The following is an 18,035-nucleotide window of genomic DNA, read 5'->3' as shown; positions in this document are numbered from 1 at the left end:
AGACGAGCCACGCAGCCCTTTAATAACCCTCGCAGCGTTGCTCTGTTCTCAATATTCCATAAGTGCCACAGGGTCTTAATGCATTACTGTGTGTGAAACTAGTAACACCTGAACAGGGGCTCAGAGAGACAAATGAAAATAAATTGGAAAGCTTTAACCCGCAGCCGCCTGCACATCACACACTCTTCTTGCACATAATTCATGCCTCTAAACGTGCCATGAATTATGTGCAAGAATGAGTCACTTGAAGGTTTAAATTACTACTTACTTTAAAAGTAAGGTTTTGGCATTTAGCCTTAATCAAATGGTTGAATTGGCTTGTTAAACGTACATCAAGTTCTTGGGGTGCCCTTACGGCTCATCTGGTCCACCATCAGCAGTGGTCGGGGTTCACTTCCACCCAGTGGTCCTTTGCTGGTGTTTTACCCCACTCTCGTTTCGTGTCACTCTCTAAGCCATCCTATCAAATAAAGGCTGAAAGTCAAAACTATTTGTTTCTTCTTGGCAAATGTAAAGCAGCACAATGGCAGCTCCTGCACTGACAAGGGTTAGACTTGCGTTAGTATGTACACATTCATTGTTGTAGAGAGTGCACATACCCGCAGAGGAGATCGGGTGACTCTCCAGCCGTGCTCATGGTTCTTTTGGGCAGTGCTTGGGCAGGGTTGTGCTTTGAGCTAAATGCAAACTTTAGTATACTCACACTGACTTACTTACATGTTGTATTTGCTTTTTATTCAGCAGTTCATATTTGATAGTTAGTACAAAGCATGAAGTTCAGCTAAGCCTGAAGAGAATGTCATCAACTTTGAAGGTATTTGGTCACAAACAACATTTGCATTTGGACCTGAACGCCATTCATCCTGAGGGGGATGTGAACATCTGCTACATTTTATGGCAATCTGTCCCCTACTCACTTTGGACCAAAGTGGGGGACTGACTGACACAAAACCATCTCTTGCCATTTTCTAGAGCCATGCCTATCTACCTCATTCCTTACCTCCATGATATCTTTCACAAATTATTGCGATGACTTTTGGCGCATCCTGTCCCTTAACCGGAACCAGAGTTTTCCATAGTAACAGGATGCAAATAATCTTTCTTAAAGTGATTGGTACAGTTTAACATTCATTCATGACGACCTTGGTGAGCAACTTTATTGAGTGAACGCTACTAACTCTATTATTATTGCTTTGCCCACTTAGCTAAGGCTCCTAATTCCCTAAAAGTGCAAACAATGTGTCAGTAATTGTAATACTATGAACACCAGATGTATCATCCATAATCATTTCCCCAGTGACCTCAGAGAAACTTGTGACCAGCATGACTTAAACATTGGACTTGGAAGTGAGAACATGCAGCTGTATAGTCCATATTAGACCAACAGGCCACCTGCAGACCCCACAAATCTTTTATTCATGTGTGCAAGTGACTAGAAAATGTAACCCTTATACCTGATAGGCTCTGGAAAAACAGCCTAGAGAAGAGAGAGATCTGTGGAGGCTGTAGCAGAAATCCAAGATCTTACCAGAAGCTTTCTGAATAAACTACTGTAGACCACACAGTGTTTTACCCTCCTGAACATTTTCTGCCCACTTTTGAGCTTGTTTGAGCAGAAAATTGGGGCTATTTCGCTTAGCGCTTACAATAACTATGTTCATTAGAAAGTACAGAGTGAAATGGAGTGCAGATGTGTAATGCTTTTTGACCTGCGGACAAGCCAAAGTACTTTTAAAACACCTCACCCACGCACTAACTGATGACCGCAGAGCTGCCAGGTAGAAACTGTTGAAATCGTACTTGCAGTTGGTTCTACTGGTGAGCAATGGCCCAGTTTCAGCAGTGAGTAATATTACTGCTGAATTCTTTCACCCATTACTGTTTTTATTTCCTGTGAGAGGAAACTGGGGCACGAAGCAGCATGAAGCCATTTACAATTCAATTCTGTCTGTATGGATTGTCGATGATATAACCACATTAAAAGCACAGTAAATGAGGGGGGAAAGCTGGAGCTGACAGCAGCCGCTGACTACCTGCAAGGTCCATAATCACGACGTAGACGTGCCGAAGAGCCGAAAAAGAGAGAAAAGGAGCCCGGATGAAGTAATCACGCTCTCAGCCAGTCAGATTCTCTTTTCAAGTGTGTGAGTAATTTCCATTAGCCCCTGACCTCACCTATTGCTCATCACCTCATCGTGAAAATGTTCTCGCCTATCGTATTTGCTCAGGCTTTTAACACTAAAGGGCTACCAGGCTGGAAGCAAACTACTTAGACTGAAATGGAATATAATGTTGTAGCTGAAATGTAGCAGTCGGGGACAGAGAGGTAATCCATCACTCCAGCACAACCATTAGGCTGCTGATTTCTCCACCAATCAATCTACTGATCATAGAAAAGCAGCGACCTACCGCGACACAGAAAGGGGTCTGATGTTAACTGTATTGAAGTGGGAGGGGGGCGGGGGTGTGGGGTGTGTACATGCTGTCTCAGCGCACAATAGACCCTGGGTGTGGGTGACAGTGGCAGGCTGTGCCACGCTGGCCCACATAAAGCTGCAGAGTTTTCCCCTGAGGGCTGGTATCCACAGAGCCAACAGGAATCAGCGCATTAGACCAGACTGCCTGCATCTTTTTCTATTCTCCTCATCCCCAACTCTAAATATGGCTGCCTGTCAAAAGCCACTCAGTTACTGTTTTCATAACAAACGTACTTCCGGATCATTCTGTGTGGTAGTAGTAACTGATGCGAAAACTGTCAAAACAGAAGGATTTCCGTGCCATGCTCCAACCTGCCCTCTCCCCACTTCAAAGAAAGTAGAGCAAGCTCATGATTCGTTGCTTAATTATTTTATTCTCAACTTGAACTACGTGCCGACACAGCCCAGTTTAGCACTGAGGCCATTTTACTCTGTCAAGGCTGCTTTCTAGCTGTCACATCTGTGGCATCTGCAGCTGATGGGGAGCTTCAGTAGCCCCCAAATTATATTATATATTCACAATCCAACAAATAAATTAGATTTGTCTGTTGGGAAGCCTGATATGTATTACAAACTGGTTATGAGATCATTTTTCTCACTATCTGTCTTAATAAATTAAACCAATTTCATGATGGCTCAGTGACATGCACATGTTCTAAAGCTGAAGGCTCAGAGTCGACAGCTGTACAAAGAGCTCTCTGGCAAATATCAAAATACCAAAGAACAAGATAATTGTGTCAGGAAAAGGTTAAAACCACAGCTCACAGACATGTGGGGGTGTTATGTGTGTCTCAAACACACACACACACACACACACACACACACAAACACTGCAGCACTTCAAGCTTCAGTCTTATGCTTGCCTGGTGTGCATACATTTTCACATCATCCTTGAAATAAAGTGTGTATGAACAGTCAGGTCATGTTATTCATACTCAAAACAAAGAACCACATGGCACACACAGCAAATACTGAAAAATGCTTGTCACAATTTCCCAGAACCTGCGCGGACTTCTTCAAATCACTTTGTCCGTCCAGTCAACATAAAAGGTTTTCACTTACGAACAAACTATAAAACAGACAAAAACTCTGTATTTTAAAAAGCTGGAACAGGCAATTGATTCGATTGGTTCAAAGCTCGGCCAGTTAGAGAGTGATGTGCACATGTTCAGATCACCCGTGCATTGAAAAAAAAAAATAGGGTGAGAGAATATGATCCACTGTTAAGAAAGTCAGACTCAATCAACTGACAAATCAACTGTTGGATGTCAAGTAACAGTACCTGGTTTGCAATTCTATTTTTGACAGCTCAATGCTATACTATAATGCTATGAACACGAAAAGTATTGGGATGTCCAGCTGTGGGGTCTTTGTTTCTATTCATCCATTTTGAACAAGGCAGCCAACTTTAAAATGTAAATTAAATGTGTATTCTGTGTTTTCTGAGGCTCTGTCCACATAAACAAAGGTATTGCTCAAAACAAAGCTCTGTGTTTTGGCCTCTCACACACAAATAAACACTTGTTAAGGTTAGACAGTTGAGCTTTTGGTAAAGTCCTCCCAGGGTGAAGATATTCAGAAATTCTGTTTTCATTGTTTACGTCTGTGCGGGCAGAAACTGACATTTGTGGACACCCACACATTGGCTAACGTTAACTCGGAGTATGTGTCATGATATTGGAGTACTTTAGCTTGTACAGAGAAGGAATGGATGATGTACTGTTTAAAGTTATATTTAGATGGACACAAAGGGGTGCTTACAATGTCTGCTGACAAGTTATCCAGATTCTGTGATGAGCAGTCACGTTTCACTGCTTCATTCATAGCAGATTCTGAAACAAGGCAACCGACCAGAGTATACAATCTGCTTCCTGTTTACAACGGCACATGCGTGCCCAGTGGACGGAGATTATCACTGAAACAGTGCTTAAAACCCCATTTAGAAAAATATCTGTATGTGTGGACTAGGGCCTGAAATGACACGTTGGTCCTGTCTCACTGTTACAGGGGAACCTTTAAAAATGACCTTGGCTTATATGTATAAAAGCCATTATTTCATTTTCTTAGATCCGTTATTATCTTTATAGCAGGCTATGAAGGAGCTAAAAGCCCCATTTATTTTTGAGAAGCTTATTAATCGCCTGTTTATCTTTGTTCCCAGACAAATCCACTCATACTATATGCACCGCAGTCCCTTTTAAAAGGTTGGCAGCTATGGTTACACGGACAGTCCAATGTATTCAAGTCGTGACTGGGGGACTGAGAGACAGTGTGCTGACAGCTGAGAGCAACAGCCAACTCAACAGGATCCCTGGAGTATGCAGTGATAGCTCCCAGCTGAGATAGAGACACAGTGAGGGAATCATTTTACTTCATGAGGACTGAGGCTAATACATGCATCCACACATACTGACCAGTGTTAATGATCACACCTCATCTCCCAACACAGAGCATTAGACAGGAAGTGCACGGACTTTCCACTATAATAATAATGATAAAAAATATTTTGACATTGACTCCACTTTTGCACACACAAGCAACCTTTAAATTCCAAGCAGAGTGCAACTAAAATTGTTCTTACCCAGCGTGTCTTTAATGTTCTTCACCAGCGAGCCTTTCTTCAGACTGTTCTTGCGCTCGACATAGTTCGATGGGACGTACCCAGTCTGGTTGGAGGCGTTGCGGACACGCCACCAGGTCTTTGAGTCGTCCAGGAGGAAGAGACGCTCGTTTTTACGGATGTCAAGTTCCTGGTCCTGCTGGGCCGTGTAGTCCCACTTGGCTACAACAATCACCTCCTCTGTCATCTTTCATGGAGTCCTCCTGTGGAGAAGACAAGGACTGGGGTGAGCCGAGGAGTAAGATGGCTCAAGAAGTACCACAAAGAGGATTGTGGCAGCTTCGATGTTACTATTAGCATAGCAACAATTTGTCACAGGGTAAAGATGAAAAACAAAAAAAAAGTGGTATATAGGCTACTGGTTCAAATGAAAATATTGTAAAATATTGTAAATATTGCAACACCTTCATGCAGCCACTAGGGGGCAGATGGGTTGATCATGACTACTTGAATGAACTGATAAGATTTATAAGTGCGTGAATGACTTTCCGTCAAAATCCATGACTGAAACAAGACTACATAGTATATCAACTCTTTAATCTGTGAATGTGTTCACACATTTAATCACTCTCTATCGTAGAGTCTTATTTTGAGGTGTGTGTGTTTGTTGTGGGTGAGGCTGTGAGGTCTTGCTGTGAAAAGTGACAAGTCATTACAAAATAATCCATATCCATCCATGCACACGATTTTTAAACCGCTTATCCCAGCTCACAGTGGGCATTAGACAGGATACATCATGGACAGGTTGCCGGTTCATCACCAGGCTTAATTACATAACCAAACTAAATATGAGTTTACAGTTTAGTGGTAATATCCAGAGCCTAAACTGGCACTTGAACTGACAATTCCTTGAATGAAATTATGGCACAATCTCAAATTGCTTACATCACAATCACCAGTCCCCATAAAACAGAGCAGTCACAACCACAACACACTCCTAAACTGTAGAGCAAAGCTCCACAGTTAACCAGTTTGATTTTGAGAACTGATTGAATTTTTTTTGTAAATCATTAAGGAGAAACAACTTCCAATTCCATCTTTTTAAATGTTATTATTCATTATTTTGACTCCTCTTTGACAGTAAGGTTAGAGACAAACTTTCTGTTAAACCACACGCTCAAAGAGGAAACCAGCTACGTCATCAAACATAGTTGGTCACATCAGAGCCCGGGACAAAACAAGACATTTGAGGACAACATCTTGGGCTCTGGGGAACACTGATTATTCATATTTATATCTATTATACACATGTAAATGTATAACAAATGCTACACAGTTTACATACTATATTTATACATAAGACTATGCAACTGTTGTGTATCCTGTTGGTATCCTGTTTGCATGCTGTGCAATCCAGTTTCTCTGTACAAATCAATTTTGTAGTATATTACTATACATTGTGGATGTATCACTAAGGGTGCAATCATCACGTACAATTGTCCATGTTGGTCGGACAGGTATGTGAGAGAAAAATGGAGCGCGTACATAGAATGTATTAAGAATTATTTTCAACAGTTGAAAACATGACTAGGCACACAGGTCTAATGACAACAGCGCCTCTACACTGCAACATTCAGGCCCAAAAAAAGCACCTCTGAAAAAGGTTTCTTTGGTAGAAAGCTGCATGAACACACAAAATCAATTTATGTGCTCATTCTGCATGCTCACACGCACACAAACACACGCACGCAAAGCCTTGCCTATTAGTTTTTGAGACAGACAGTGAGCGATTACATGCTCTATTTCACCAGGCCTTAGGTGAAGTGATTTGACATGGGCTTGCTGGACCACCTTAGCTGCTGAGGAATTACATGCATCTGCTCATCGGACAGGCAAACAGGAAAGAGATTGCCTGTTTTTCAGAATATGCAGGAAAAGGATCAGTAAAGTTTGCTCTGCAAAAACTTTTTTTTTCTTTTTTTGGTGATGGAAGGCTTCTCACGGTATGAGAACTATCCGAGCAATCCGGTTTATATTTAGCTCGCCGCCGAGTTATGAGTCTGCGGCTGGAAACAACATTGCTGGAATAAATAAAAGGACGGAAAAAATGGTTCAGCGGTGAAGAAGCTCTTTGAAGATAGCAGTGAATTTAAAGATACAGAATGAATAGTGATGCTGTAAAGCTTCAGTGTCTGCAATTGTTCTGCCTGAATAATGACGTAAAACTGTCTACTTCATATCTAATCTCATGTGAGGTTATCAGTAGCTATTGTGGGACACTATGATTTATGGCAGCGACACGGTAACAGTTAAATATCCTCTACAAGACAATTACACGTAATATATACTTATTACAGAGCTTATAAGTAACCAAGCTGAGTCAAACTATTTAATGGAAAGATCACATCTGATAAATGTGCAAGGAAGCATGTGGATGAGTACATTCATGCATATTAAGTATATGTGCACAACAATGCACAATTTTCCACTGGCACACATTAAAGATGCAGGGGGGACTATATTTTCCTTAACTCATATTGTCATTTACATTTCATTCTTTAATGAGAGGGCAGAGCACAGATAAAGCGTAAACCACAAAACAGAATTGTGACTGATGAGAAATGTAGCAGCACAAATTAGAGCATATAAAAAGATTCCATTACTGGTGGAAAGATTGATATCTTCTGTGAAGGCTACATTTTATGAAATGCAAATGGGAGCTGGCTGTTTTTTCACCCAAAGATATTCAATTCCACCTCAATTAGGCCACAACCACAGAGACAGTGCAGCCACGACTGAATACATTCTTACAGTTACAGCCACGGCCAAAGGCAGGCTTGTGTGTCACTGCTTGAGACGTGTCAAATAGCTTCTCTTCTATCTCTACAAGAAGCTGTGAAAAGTGCAACAGTTTGTACAGTGGAGCGTTGCACTTGTGAATGTGCCTCTGCTTGCCATCACTAAAGCTGTCAAACTGGATTTCTTCACAGGCCGGGACAGGGACAACAGAGGAGGAGGGCGGAGGTGGAGGGGGCGGTGGGGTTGTGCAACACACCACTGGGAGAATTGATGTCAAGTTCACCGTAAGTTAGGTTTGCAACTTCCCCGGATGTGACAACATTTACTGCGCCAACAAAGGCAGCAGAAGGAAGATGGTGGAACGAACAAAGGACGAGACAAAAACACAGCTGTGATTCTTTTTCAGAGCACAGGAAATAAAAGTGGAAGGGCAGATTTATGACAAGATGAGGGACGGTGACGTCAACTCTTCCAGGAGACAGGAGGTATGTGAACGTGCTGTGGCCTCTATCCGCCTCAGGCCCAGGCTGCCACTTTCCTTTCATTTTATTGCATTTGTTCCTCCTGGCATGGATGGATGGATGAAAAAACCTGATTGTATCTGTTGGATTCGCTCCATGGTGATACATTCGCAACATTTGAGAGATTGAAATACAAAGTAGATCAAATAAGGGTTCAGTGGTGTTCATTTCTAGCTCTGAGCAAAGATTTAAAGATTATGGCTGTCATGGAGACCTGGAATCAGCATAAGGTCAGTCCACACGACGCTTCAAAGAAATGACAAGTAACATTTCTGGATTAAAATCACTGGATGGTGTGTTTTTTTTGGACGCCTGTCAATACCAAATCCCCTCTACTCCCTCTACTTGCAATAATTTCCAGGGGAAACACTCGATGATTCATTACACAGAGAGGAAGGAAGTCAGTCAAGTGGCTGGCTTGTTACACGATTGTTGACTATTGCCGGTATTGCTGACTGGCGATGGAGCACAATTATTTATTTTCAACTCATCATGGCCAGAAAATTGACTTAGGTTGGTATTTAAGCTTATGAAGTACTGAACTGGTACAGAAGTAAAGTGTTCTGTTTTTTTTGTCTCCCCCCCCCCTTTCCTTCAGTGTTTTACATGATCTACAAAGATAAAAGGGTCAAAGTCCACACCAGCAGAAGCTGTCTCCCACAGAAAACACTGTTCCTGAAACGCCTCGTCAGTGGTCCTGCCTTTAATTCCATGACTTTGTGTGGGCGAAGCAATGCGAGTGCAGGCCAGTGAGGGAATGGGGAAGAGGGACAATTGTGCTCCAGCCCTGTACAGACTAACTGGGCCATGTTTGGGTGCGCCCCAAGAAAATTTGCATCACATGTCTCCTTAAAAATCCTAAGGTTTTGTGCGTTTTACTTTCACAGCAAAATTTAACTGCACTGAAGATTGGCCCTGTGGTGCGGGTTGCATAGGACAGCATTTACATCAGCCAACACAAAGTGGACCAAACAGGCAAACACTCCAGAGTTGAACAAAACCAAACAAGTTAGGTGTGAAAGCACCTTCTGAAGCGTTCTCATACACAACAAATCACTTCCACAACCATTCTAGCTCAGTGTCATTTCTTTCCACTTGTGGCTTTGTGGAACTTGGCAGAATAACATGTGCTACTCTCCCATACTAGCTTGAGTGCTTCCCCCCAATCCATGATACCAATAGCTCTGTCTCCTTGACAACCTTGCTCGTTAGGCTGAGTGATGGGAACGCCACTCCAAATCAAGTCCATCCTCCTCCATTGGCAACCATGTATGTCAGACAGGCAGCTACAGTACATACTGCACACCACTGCTCATTCTGATGCCTGCTCACATGCCATGACAGTTAACGTGCCAATGAAATCCATGAGGGAAGCTTATACAGAAATCAATCGGAAAGTCTGGTCTGAAACCATTTGTGCTCGAGTCAACTGTGCGTGGAAACTGAATCCACTTAACAGAAAATGTCGTATTACACTCGCCATTTAATCAGAGCCACTTACTCACTTTCCTTGATATGGTTCACAGACAGATGGCTGAACAAATAAAGACGCGTTTCCTGTGAGGGAGAGCCCACAAACACACACAAAAGAAAACAAACAGATCTCAGAAAGAGCAGGTTTAAAAAGAGGGAAAGCCTGAGAGCTCGAGCTCTTTGTGACCCCTCATTCCTCTGCTGAGAGAGTTAAAAGAGGAAAGATGAGCGACAGACTGCTGAGCTGGGCTTCACTAGCACTTCACAACTCGATTCACTGAAGGGGGGTGGGGGGGGGGTGCTCGCAGGCTCTTTCAACACCACACAAAGAGAAAGGGAAAGTAAAAGAGGATTATAAAAAAGAGGGGATGTTTTAAAGAAAAAAAAACGTCTGGCAGAGCTCTCTGTGTTTGGCATTCAGGTCAACGACAGGCAGGATTCAGCCAATGGGAGACATTTCTAACACCCTCCCCCTCCACTCCACACTGTTAGCAGTAGTGGTGGACCACTGTTTTACTGGCAATCAGTGTCTGAAGCATTAGGAGTGAAGTGAACAGACTGAAACATGCGGATGCCAGACTCACTGTAACAGCCACCGTGGATCTAATGATCTTCTTCACAGAAAGACTTGTCTCTGACAACAAAACCAGGCCAGCACATAATTAGATGCCTTTCACATGCAGTCAGTGTGAACAATGTTTTCCACATGCACAGCTGCAAAGTGACAGCTATATTGTGAAACGGGCAACCCCAACAAGCTCTCAGTCTGTCACTCACGCACAGACAGGACATATTCACACACTCACAGGGCCCAAGTCTGAGGGTGTGGTATATGACATAAGCTCATCTGCCTCTCTGTGATGCGGTTCAGTGGTTGCTCTTCTTAAGTTTCAGGGGAGAAAATGAGTACAGTACATGTGGATGCCATCAAAATGACCAAAACTCAAACCATGCAAAGAAGTCTCAAGTACAACATCGGGAGGGTTCCTCGTGGTCAGCTCAAAATAGGGCAGAGAAGAATGGCACACTCTGACCACACAATCGGCTCAAAGGCTGATATCAGCACACCATATGACGGCAAATTTGACGACAGAAGAGGAATCTTTATCAACCAATTCTGAACTGTGGTTAATATCTCAATCTAAACCAGATGACAAATAAAACCAAGCACATAAATAAAATCCTTTAAATTCCTCTTAATTATGATAAACTGCTTTAAAGTTGCAATAACTGATTTCATAGGCCATTGCCAGCCACAACAACACCCACATATCATCACCTTTTTTAGCTGATACAGGCAAACGTTATATCAAACATTTTATTTCCACATCCAGCAGTTGCTGAGCAAAATGACCATTCATTTGGAGTTGTGCGTGTGTCCACCTGATGAATGTTAGCCCAATATTCACTCTTTTTAAGCTCTGTAAAGCTGCATAAAGCCAAGGGGAGCTGCAGAATCAGGTGATAATTCGCTGTGGGCGACTATCATCACTATGAACGACACAGTTTGTTTGCACAGAATACATTGTCACGCTTGTAAGTTTATCATCCTGCGCAAATTAAATTGATGTTGTGTACACATGCTACCATGTAGCTTGCACACAGCCATCCCTACTCAAAGAATTATCTGTTATTTTATTATAGCCTCGGTTCAATTCTTGCAGCAGCTTTGAGCACAAAAAAAACACCTGATTGTTCCCATGAGTGTCATGAGCTGAACCACAGATGGCACAGACTTCACAGAGGACAGCACTTCTCAAAAGTGCCAGATAAAAGCCAGCATGTTTACTCATAATACAAGATTCAAGTGTGGGTATTAGTCAGTGTATTGACTGCTTTGACAGGGGTGATCTAAAGACTGTTATATGGAAGCATTACAAGTAGGCTTGGATATCTAAACCCCCTTCCTGAAAAGGTTTTCAAGATCAAAATGTGTCTATTGCACGGACTAACATAACAGTGCTGAAAGCTTGCACTGAATGATCTGTGTTAGCATCAGTCGGCCATTGTTTCAGCCAACAGAGCAGGTTGAATCTGCAGCACGCCCTTACTGAGGGAAATCACTATGATTGGCTGTTCAGGACAGGAGGAGCAAGTAAAAAGAAAGGTTTGAACCCCCTATTTAGTGTATTTTTTCAAATTTCCCCTTTTTGCAACTTTTTAATCGATATATAGTGTATATGGTATATCTGTGATCTAACACTTCAAATAAACAAATTTGGTGTTACAGGTTGAGTCATGTTGGCCTGAAGCAGAAATGTTGCACTTTCACACACTTCCAGGGAAAAATCCCTTAAATCTTAACTTGCCTCAATGGATGCTGACAGAAAGGTGGAATTCCCTTCTTTCTTTAACCGGACCGTCCTTCCCCCAGCCTCTCTTTAAAAGCAATTTTTCACATGTCACTTTCATTTTCTGTCATTGCCTCTGCCCTCCTCTCCTCAGAGGATCCAACATTGTTGAGTGAGTCTCCATGACAACAGTCGATGGGTGGTCCCATTTTTTTACTGACATGGGCGTGCCCCAAAGAATCCGACGTTGAGCCCTTCACTTTTAGATTTTCGATATTTCTTTACAAAAGGATCAGCGTTCATTCTACAAAAAGGTGCATGTAGTCTCTGCACCCACAGCGGGGTGGTTTCAACAAAAGGTTCTGCTTCCCCCCATTAAAGTCAGAGAGAAAAGCAGAGGATTAAAGAGGATAGAGAGCACAACATCTCCAGGAGTGTCCCCAGAAATGACTTGGGAATATGTACTAACACCATATTTTGACAGCAGAATGATGGCATTACATTGGGGTATAATTGTGCATCACCACTGTTATTTAATCCCTGTATTACACATTATCTTTGCAGACAGATGGGGGATATTGATTATTTTCTACCAAAGCATCCACCTACAGTCCATGATTTGCCAGATGCCACATTATGTGAATTGCCATTTTAATTAGTATCTGTTTAGTTAAGGCACAGAGTACTGCTTCAAGTTAATTTTAATACTATTCAATCATAATGATTTCCCTGAAAGAAGATAAACAACGTTGAATCCCTGTTGCATTGATTTATTTTTTCTCCTCAGCCATAAATAGCTGCTTTCAAACTTGGGTTGTTTTCTCTGCTCCTTGATGCCCACTTTACCTCTTTCCATAACAGAGCAGCGCTTGTTCACTTTGCATAGCTCCCTGCACTCCAAACACATGATGAGTCGTCTCTTCTGAGCAGCTTGTTCTCTGTAAGGTCTGTAACACACTCCTCTGTACAGAACCTCTCGGTGCCGCGAGCCATCATCTATCAGCATAGGTTTCCTCGTGTCCTTTTTATTGTTTTCCTTACAGCTTTGGTTCATAAAATGGGAAGGAGTGTCTCTATTTTTAACTCTGTATGTGACAGTCTGGTATCCATGTCCCCTGGCAGAACAACAAAAGACGAGCACTGTAAAGCACAGCGGGGCAAATGTAGCGAACACGGCTTTGATGTACAACGCCAGCCGTTTTCCTCTGACTGGAGCAGACGGAGAAAACCCGGAGGTGATGGTGTGTTTGTGTCTGACAGAGAGAAAGATAAAGAGAGGAATAAAGTATCTGTGATACACAGGTCACTACTAGGTCAAACAACAAAGATGTTGCCCGCGCTATAAGCTATTGTTGTCAAATGAACCGTACCACACACTGTAAATTTGGATCCATTTTACTAACCCCTCATCATAAAGCACGTCTCCAGGGACATTCTGCCCCAGTACGTAAAGACTAAACTAACACCCTAAAAGTTTAAGAGTCTTTTTAAAAAAACAAGTCGTCACACAGAGCAGAAAAACTTAAAACGCATGCAGGCGATGACAACTTGGCTTTTGGAAAATTATGATGCAAGTGTGCTTCAGGGCAAAACTACTGCCTGTCCTTTCTTCCTTCCCTGATTATGTTAAACGAGTTTGTAATCATGCATGATTTGACTCGGGTCAAAACACAGCAGTTGAGGAAACATGTCTTGCTAAGAGGTAGTATTTATGAGCTTCAATTAAATCACTAATTCATGTCTGTTCAGTTTCCTGACAAAAGAAATATTAAAAAACATGTAATGGAGAACAATTAAATTATGAGGCTGGCTGCATTTAAATACAAAATGTTACCACAGAGAGCTGAATGGGACACATTGAAGGGTGAACCTGAACCATCAGGCGTCTGTATCCTAAACCTGTGATGGTGGCAATTTTGATTTCTGCTGACCAAAAAATGATGGACAAGAACAGACTTAGAGATGCAAGGACTGATTGGCCAGGGACTATAATTAGCCGGTTTTCTGCATTACAGACAGACTCCTTCTGTTTTTAACTTTCACAATAAAGTTTGAGGCAAAACTAGTATGCACGGCATAAATGCCTGTAGTAGAAATCTAAAATTCACTTGGACATTTCTGTAACGTACCATTAAAATTGCTTAAAACTTGTTTTTTGGATTAGTTATTTAATAGTCAGTTTTATTATGAACATACAATTGAAATTTCTTTAAAAATATAACAAACATGTTTGTGTAAGCTGTTAATTATAGCTCTTAGACAGAGAGAAGATCTGAATTGGCAGGTCAGATAGTTGCAATCAGTGCACAGATTTAGACAGTTTTTATTGTTTAAAATGTGGTCTGAAAACAACCTATAAAATCAACCTCAAAATCATTTTTGGTCGTAAACTACAATTTTGAAAATCAACCCGGCCGGTTGTTTTCTCTCTCACCAACACCACAGCTAGTTTTGTACTTCATCAGTCACCTGAAGCAGGGCTGAGCTGAACAACAACAACAAGCCAAAAAAGAAAAAGGCTGCAGGACGTTCAGAGAACAAGAGATGCTCTGTGCCTTATCGAACATTTTGAGACTGGAGGCGAGAAACCTTTCCACACTGCAGTGTCTTATTTACTTGGAAACTTTACTTTGTTAAATATGAGCAGCAGAAAATCAAATAGACAAAATGCCCTGAGCAAGTCAAGCCCTGCATTTCAGCTTTCCTTACACCCATATAGTCAATATGGTCAATTAGCTAACCAGAGACTATCTAACAGGAGCACTCAGCAGTAAGAGGATACACTTGCTATGTACTTGTAAGGAGTGATCAGATATTATAAACATCCAGATGTTGTATACTCTCCATGAATGAATGAATGAGTCAGGCAAATGAGGCATACTGATACTACACCTATTTTACATCTGCAAGCAGGGTTATGAATGAAAATACAGCACAACTATCATGATTTCCACTGTGTCTTCTTCTGGTTTGGATAACACGTTTAACAAGATGCAAAAATCTTCACAGCTGTCCACTTCTGGTTGAATGTGACAACAGCTGCGGCTGTCAGGAAAATCTAATATGTAAATAAGGTAATTAATGTCAGTATCATTTCTTCTTCCTTTTGTTTATTTTTCCAGAGGAGACAAGATCATGAAGTGGTCACATGAAATAAGCGAAAGAAAATGAGTTACAATATAAATAAACAATGTGCTAATTATGCATCTTGGCAATGAGACCCACGTTGCTCAGTCAGCTACACCACAGTGATAATTCTGGGAGCAGGCTAAAACAGGGCTGGGTACTGAACGCGATGATATTTTATTTGGCAAAGATCATTTTTGGCTTCTGAATGTTAAGACAAGATTAAAAAAATGCACTTGGCTTATTTTATTAAATGGGGAAAAGGGGCTTTATATTGGTGCTAAAACTTAGGTTAATTTAATCTTTATAATCTTTAAAGTTGTCTAAATTTAGGAATGGACCCATTCCCCACAAACCATTATATCTGATGAAGACCTGGTGGGCTTGAAAAATGACCTGCAAACTGCTCTCAGATCTGAGGAGTCCCTTTCCTGCTGCTATCGGATGGTTCAATGTGTGACCACATCTGGCTGTAAATAGTTAATTTCTGGTAGCAAGTACATATATTACATACCGAACATGTTACCGTTTTACTGGTGGGGTCATCAAGTGTAAAATATTGACAAATGGCTGACATGTTGCTAACTCTAAAAACAGTAGTCACCAAGAGCAGCACAGCACAATTTCCTGTGTTGGCTTTTAGAGCAGTGAAGACAAATTGATTTCTGGTGTGTAATGTTGAGCAGAGCTAACAGAGCTGAATGGGAAGTCGCGGGGTCCCATTTCTAAAATATGTGGTATCGGATCAGTGCCTAGACTTAAGTACTCGCCGGTGCAGATACCTTCATTTATCCGAAGTATTTGCAGCATTTCCAATACTGGTGTTGGAATCCGAACAACTCTAGTTTGCAACAATCTTACACACTATGCACGAGTAGAAAAAAATAATGTATTATTCAGAGTTGTGTGGTTGGTTCGTTGAGTAACACGTACTTCCCAGGAAGCATTCCGAAAGTTTGTGTGAAGTCTTATACACAGTAGGGCTGAAACAAGCTATTAGTACATATAATGTATGTAGTTTTGAACGGTAATCTGAGTAAAATGTGTGAACAAACATACTCGCAATGACAGAAAATTCTCATTGGGTAAGCTGATTGAAGATAATTATGAGGCTGTTCTGTAAAAAAAAAAAAAAAAAAAAATATAGCCACTTCTGATCAACCCATATCAATTTCAGGTTTTAGTCAATAACTTCCTGTAAGACCTGCCCACTCAACTTGAACACTGTCGATTTTTGGTTTACGCCCCACTAATTCTGAGTATGGATTGAGATATGGATAATTTAGTTGGTATACAAATATAGATACAAATGCAGATATTGGTGAACCTGCTCATCCTTTATCAAAACAACAAATCACAAGCAAAAATCTTTGGTATCATTACAGCAACTTCACACAAAGTTACAGTCCTTTTTATTAGAGAAAGAAAGCAACTACATGGCCACAGGGTCACATACAACACTTTCTAATACACTCCTACATGTTGAACTAAGAGCATGTGATGACCAGTTTCCTGCCATCTATCTTATTATGCCTGGAAAAAGATTTATTACGTCCGACTCTACAGCATCCGGTGGCATTTTGCAGTGTGCAAACCAGCAGGCTATTGTGGCTAACATGTCAAATCAATTAAGCTGCCAGAGAGTACACACAGATGACAACTCATTAGGTAGTACAGACGCTAAGGACTGGGACAGACGTGTGATCAAGAGGGTCAGTGCTCAAGGTTAAATTTTATGATTAAGCACTATGTATGCACATGTGTAAGAGGCAGCTGATGTACATACGAAAAGTAAAAAAGAAAAAGTATGCAATTTTGAATGCAGCTCTAGTCCCTCGTCCACTGCAGGGAAGCACTTAACCCTGCGCTCCCTGTGTTTGTCAAAGTTTGAACTACAGAGGCAACAATTTACTGAAGGAGTGTATATAACTTCTTAACATTTGGGAGTGTGAATTCCGTGCAAAACAATCTAGGCCACGCACACAAACAATATTCACATGACACATGAAAACACAGGGGTGATCTGTGAGCCTGTTAATGTTGTTTTGCTTCTGCTCCTGAAATGTTGTGCTGTTTACAACTCCCATCTAGGGATGCAGAAGCAGCAGCAGCATTGCTGTGTCTTTACTTTTAAATTGCCTTGTACTCCTACGAGCCTCCCATTACTGTTCTCTTCACAGCCCTGACAGCTACTTTTTACAAACTGATGGATCCTGCATTTAAGTGGAAAGCACACTGACCGCGCATGAAAAAAAAATTGCCTGATTATATCTAAGGGTCAGTTAACTTTAAACCACAAAAAAAAACCTAACTTTGCCTTTTGGTATGTAGCCATGCAGAAAGTTTTGGCTCCATTTCTTCAGGTTTGGAAATATCTGTCACCACCAGAGCACAATGTAGGTAATGGAACAGTTTTATTAGCGGTGCTCACAGCAGTGAAAAATTACATTCAGTGTCTCTTTCCAGAAACAATGCCCCAGTTAGTTTGGATAATCCCCCGACCTCGGTGTGGATCTTTTTTTGGAAAACAAGTATATGCATGGATTAAAAAAAAGGAACCGAACGAGGAAAAAAAAAAACAGAGCATTAGAGGGAAAGAAAACCTTCCTTGAGGAATGGATTACGGGGGTTTTACTCTCAATCATCCACCTCTACACTCACGTAGGTAATCCTATACATTACGGTGCATCTGTGCGGATGCCTGTAAGCAACAAATGGTAGGAAGAGATTACTCTTAATGAGGTAACATGGGAGGGAAATTAAACAAGCTGTGTGTGATTGTGTTGCT

At 41.4% G+C, this 18,035-nt stretch overlaps 1 protein-coding gene across 1 annotated transcript in view; it reads right to left on the bottom strand.

The window, feature by feature from the left end:
• nck2a (NCK adaptor protein 2a) overlaps window positions 1-18,035 on the bottom strand; it is a 42,520-nt gene that overhangs the window by 8,972 nt on the left and 15,513 nt on the right. Inside the window, exon 2 of the mRNA XM_030429047.1 lies at window positions 5,059-5,300. Coding sequence (XP_030284907.1) covers window positions 5,059-5,284 — 226 coding nt within the window. The 5' untranslated portion in view covers window positions 5,285-5,300. The remainder of the gene's footprint in view (window positions 1-5,058; window positions 5,301-18,035) is intronic.

Source organism: Sparus aurata, chromosome 9 (genome assembly GCF_900880675.1).
Source record: "Sparus aurata chromosome 9, fSpaAur1.1, whole genome shotgun sequence".
Lineage (NCBI taxonomy): Eukaryota > Metazoa > Chordata > Actinopteri > Spariformes > Sparidae > Sparus > Sparus aurata.
The sequence above is the reverse complement of the archived record's forward strand: the minus strand, read 5'-3'. Positions and strand labels throughout refer to the sequence as shown.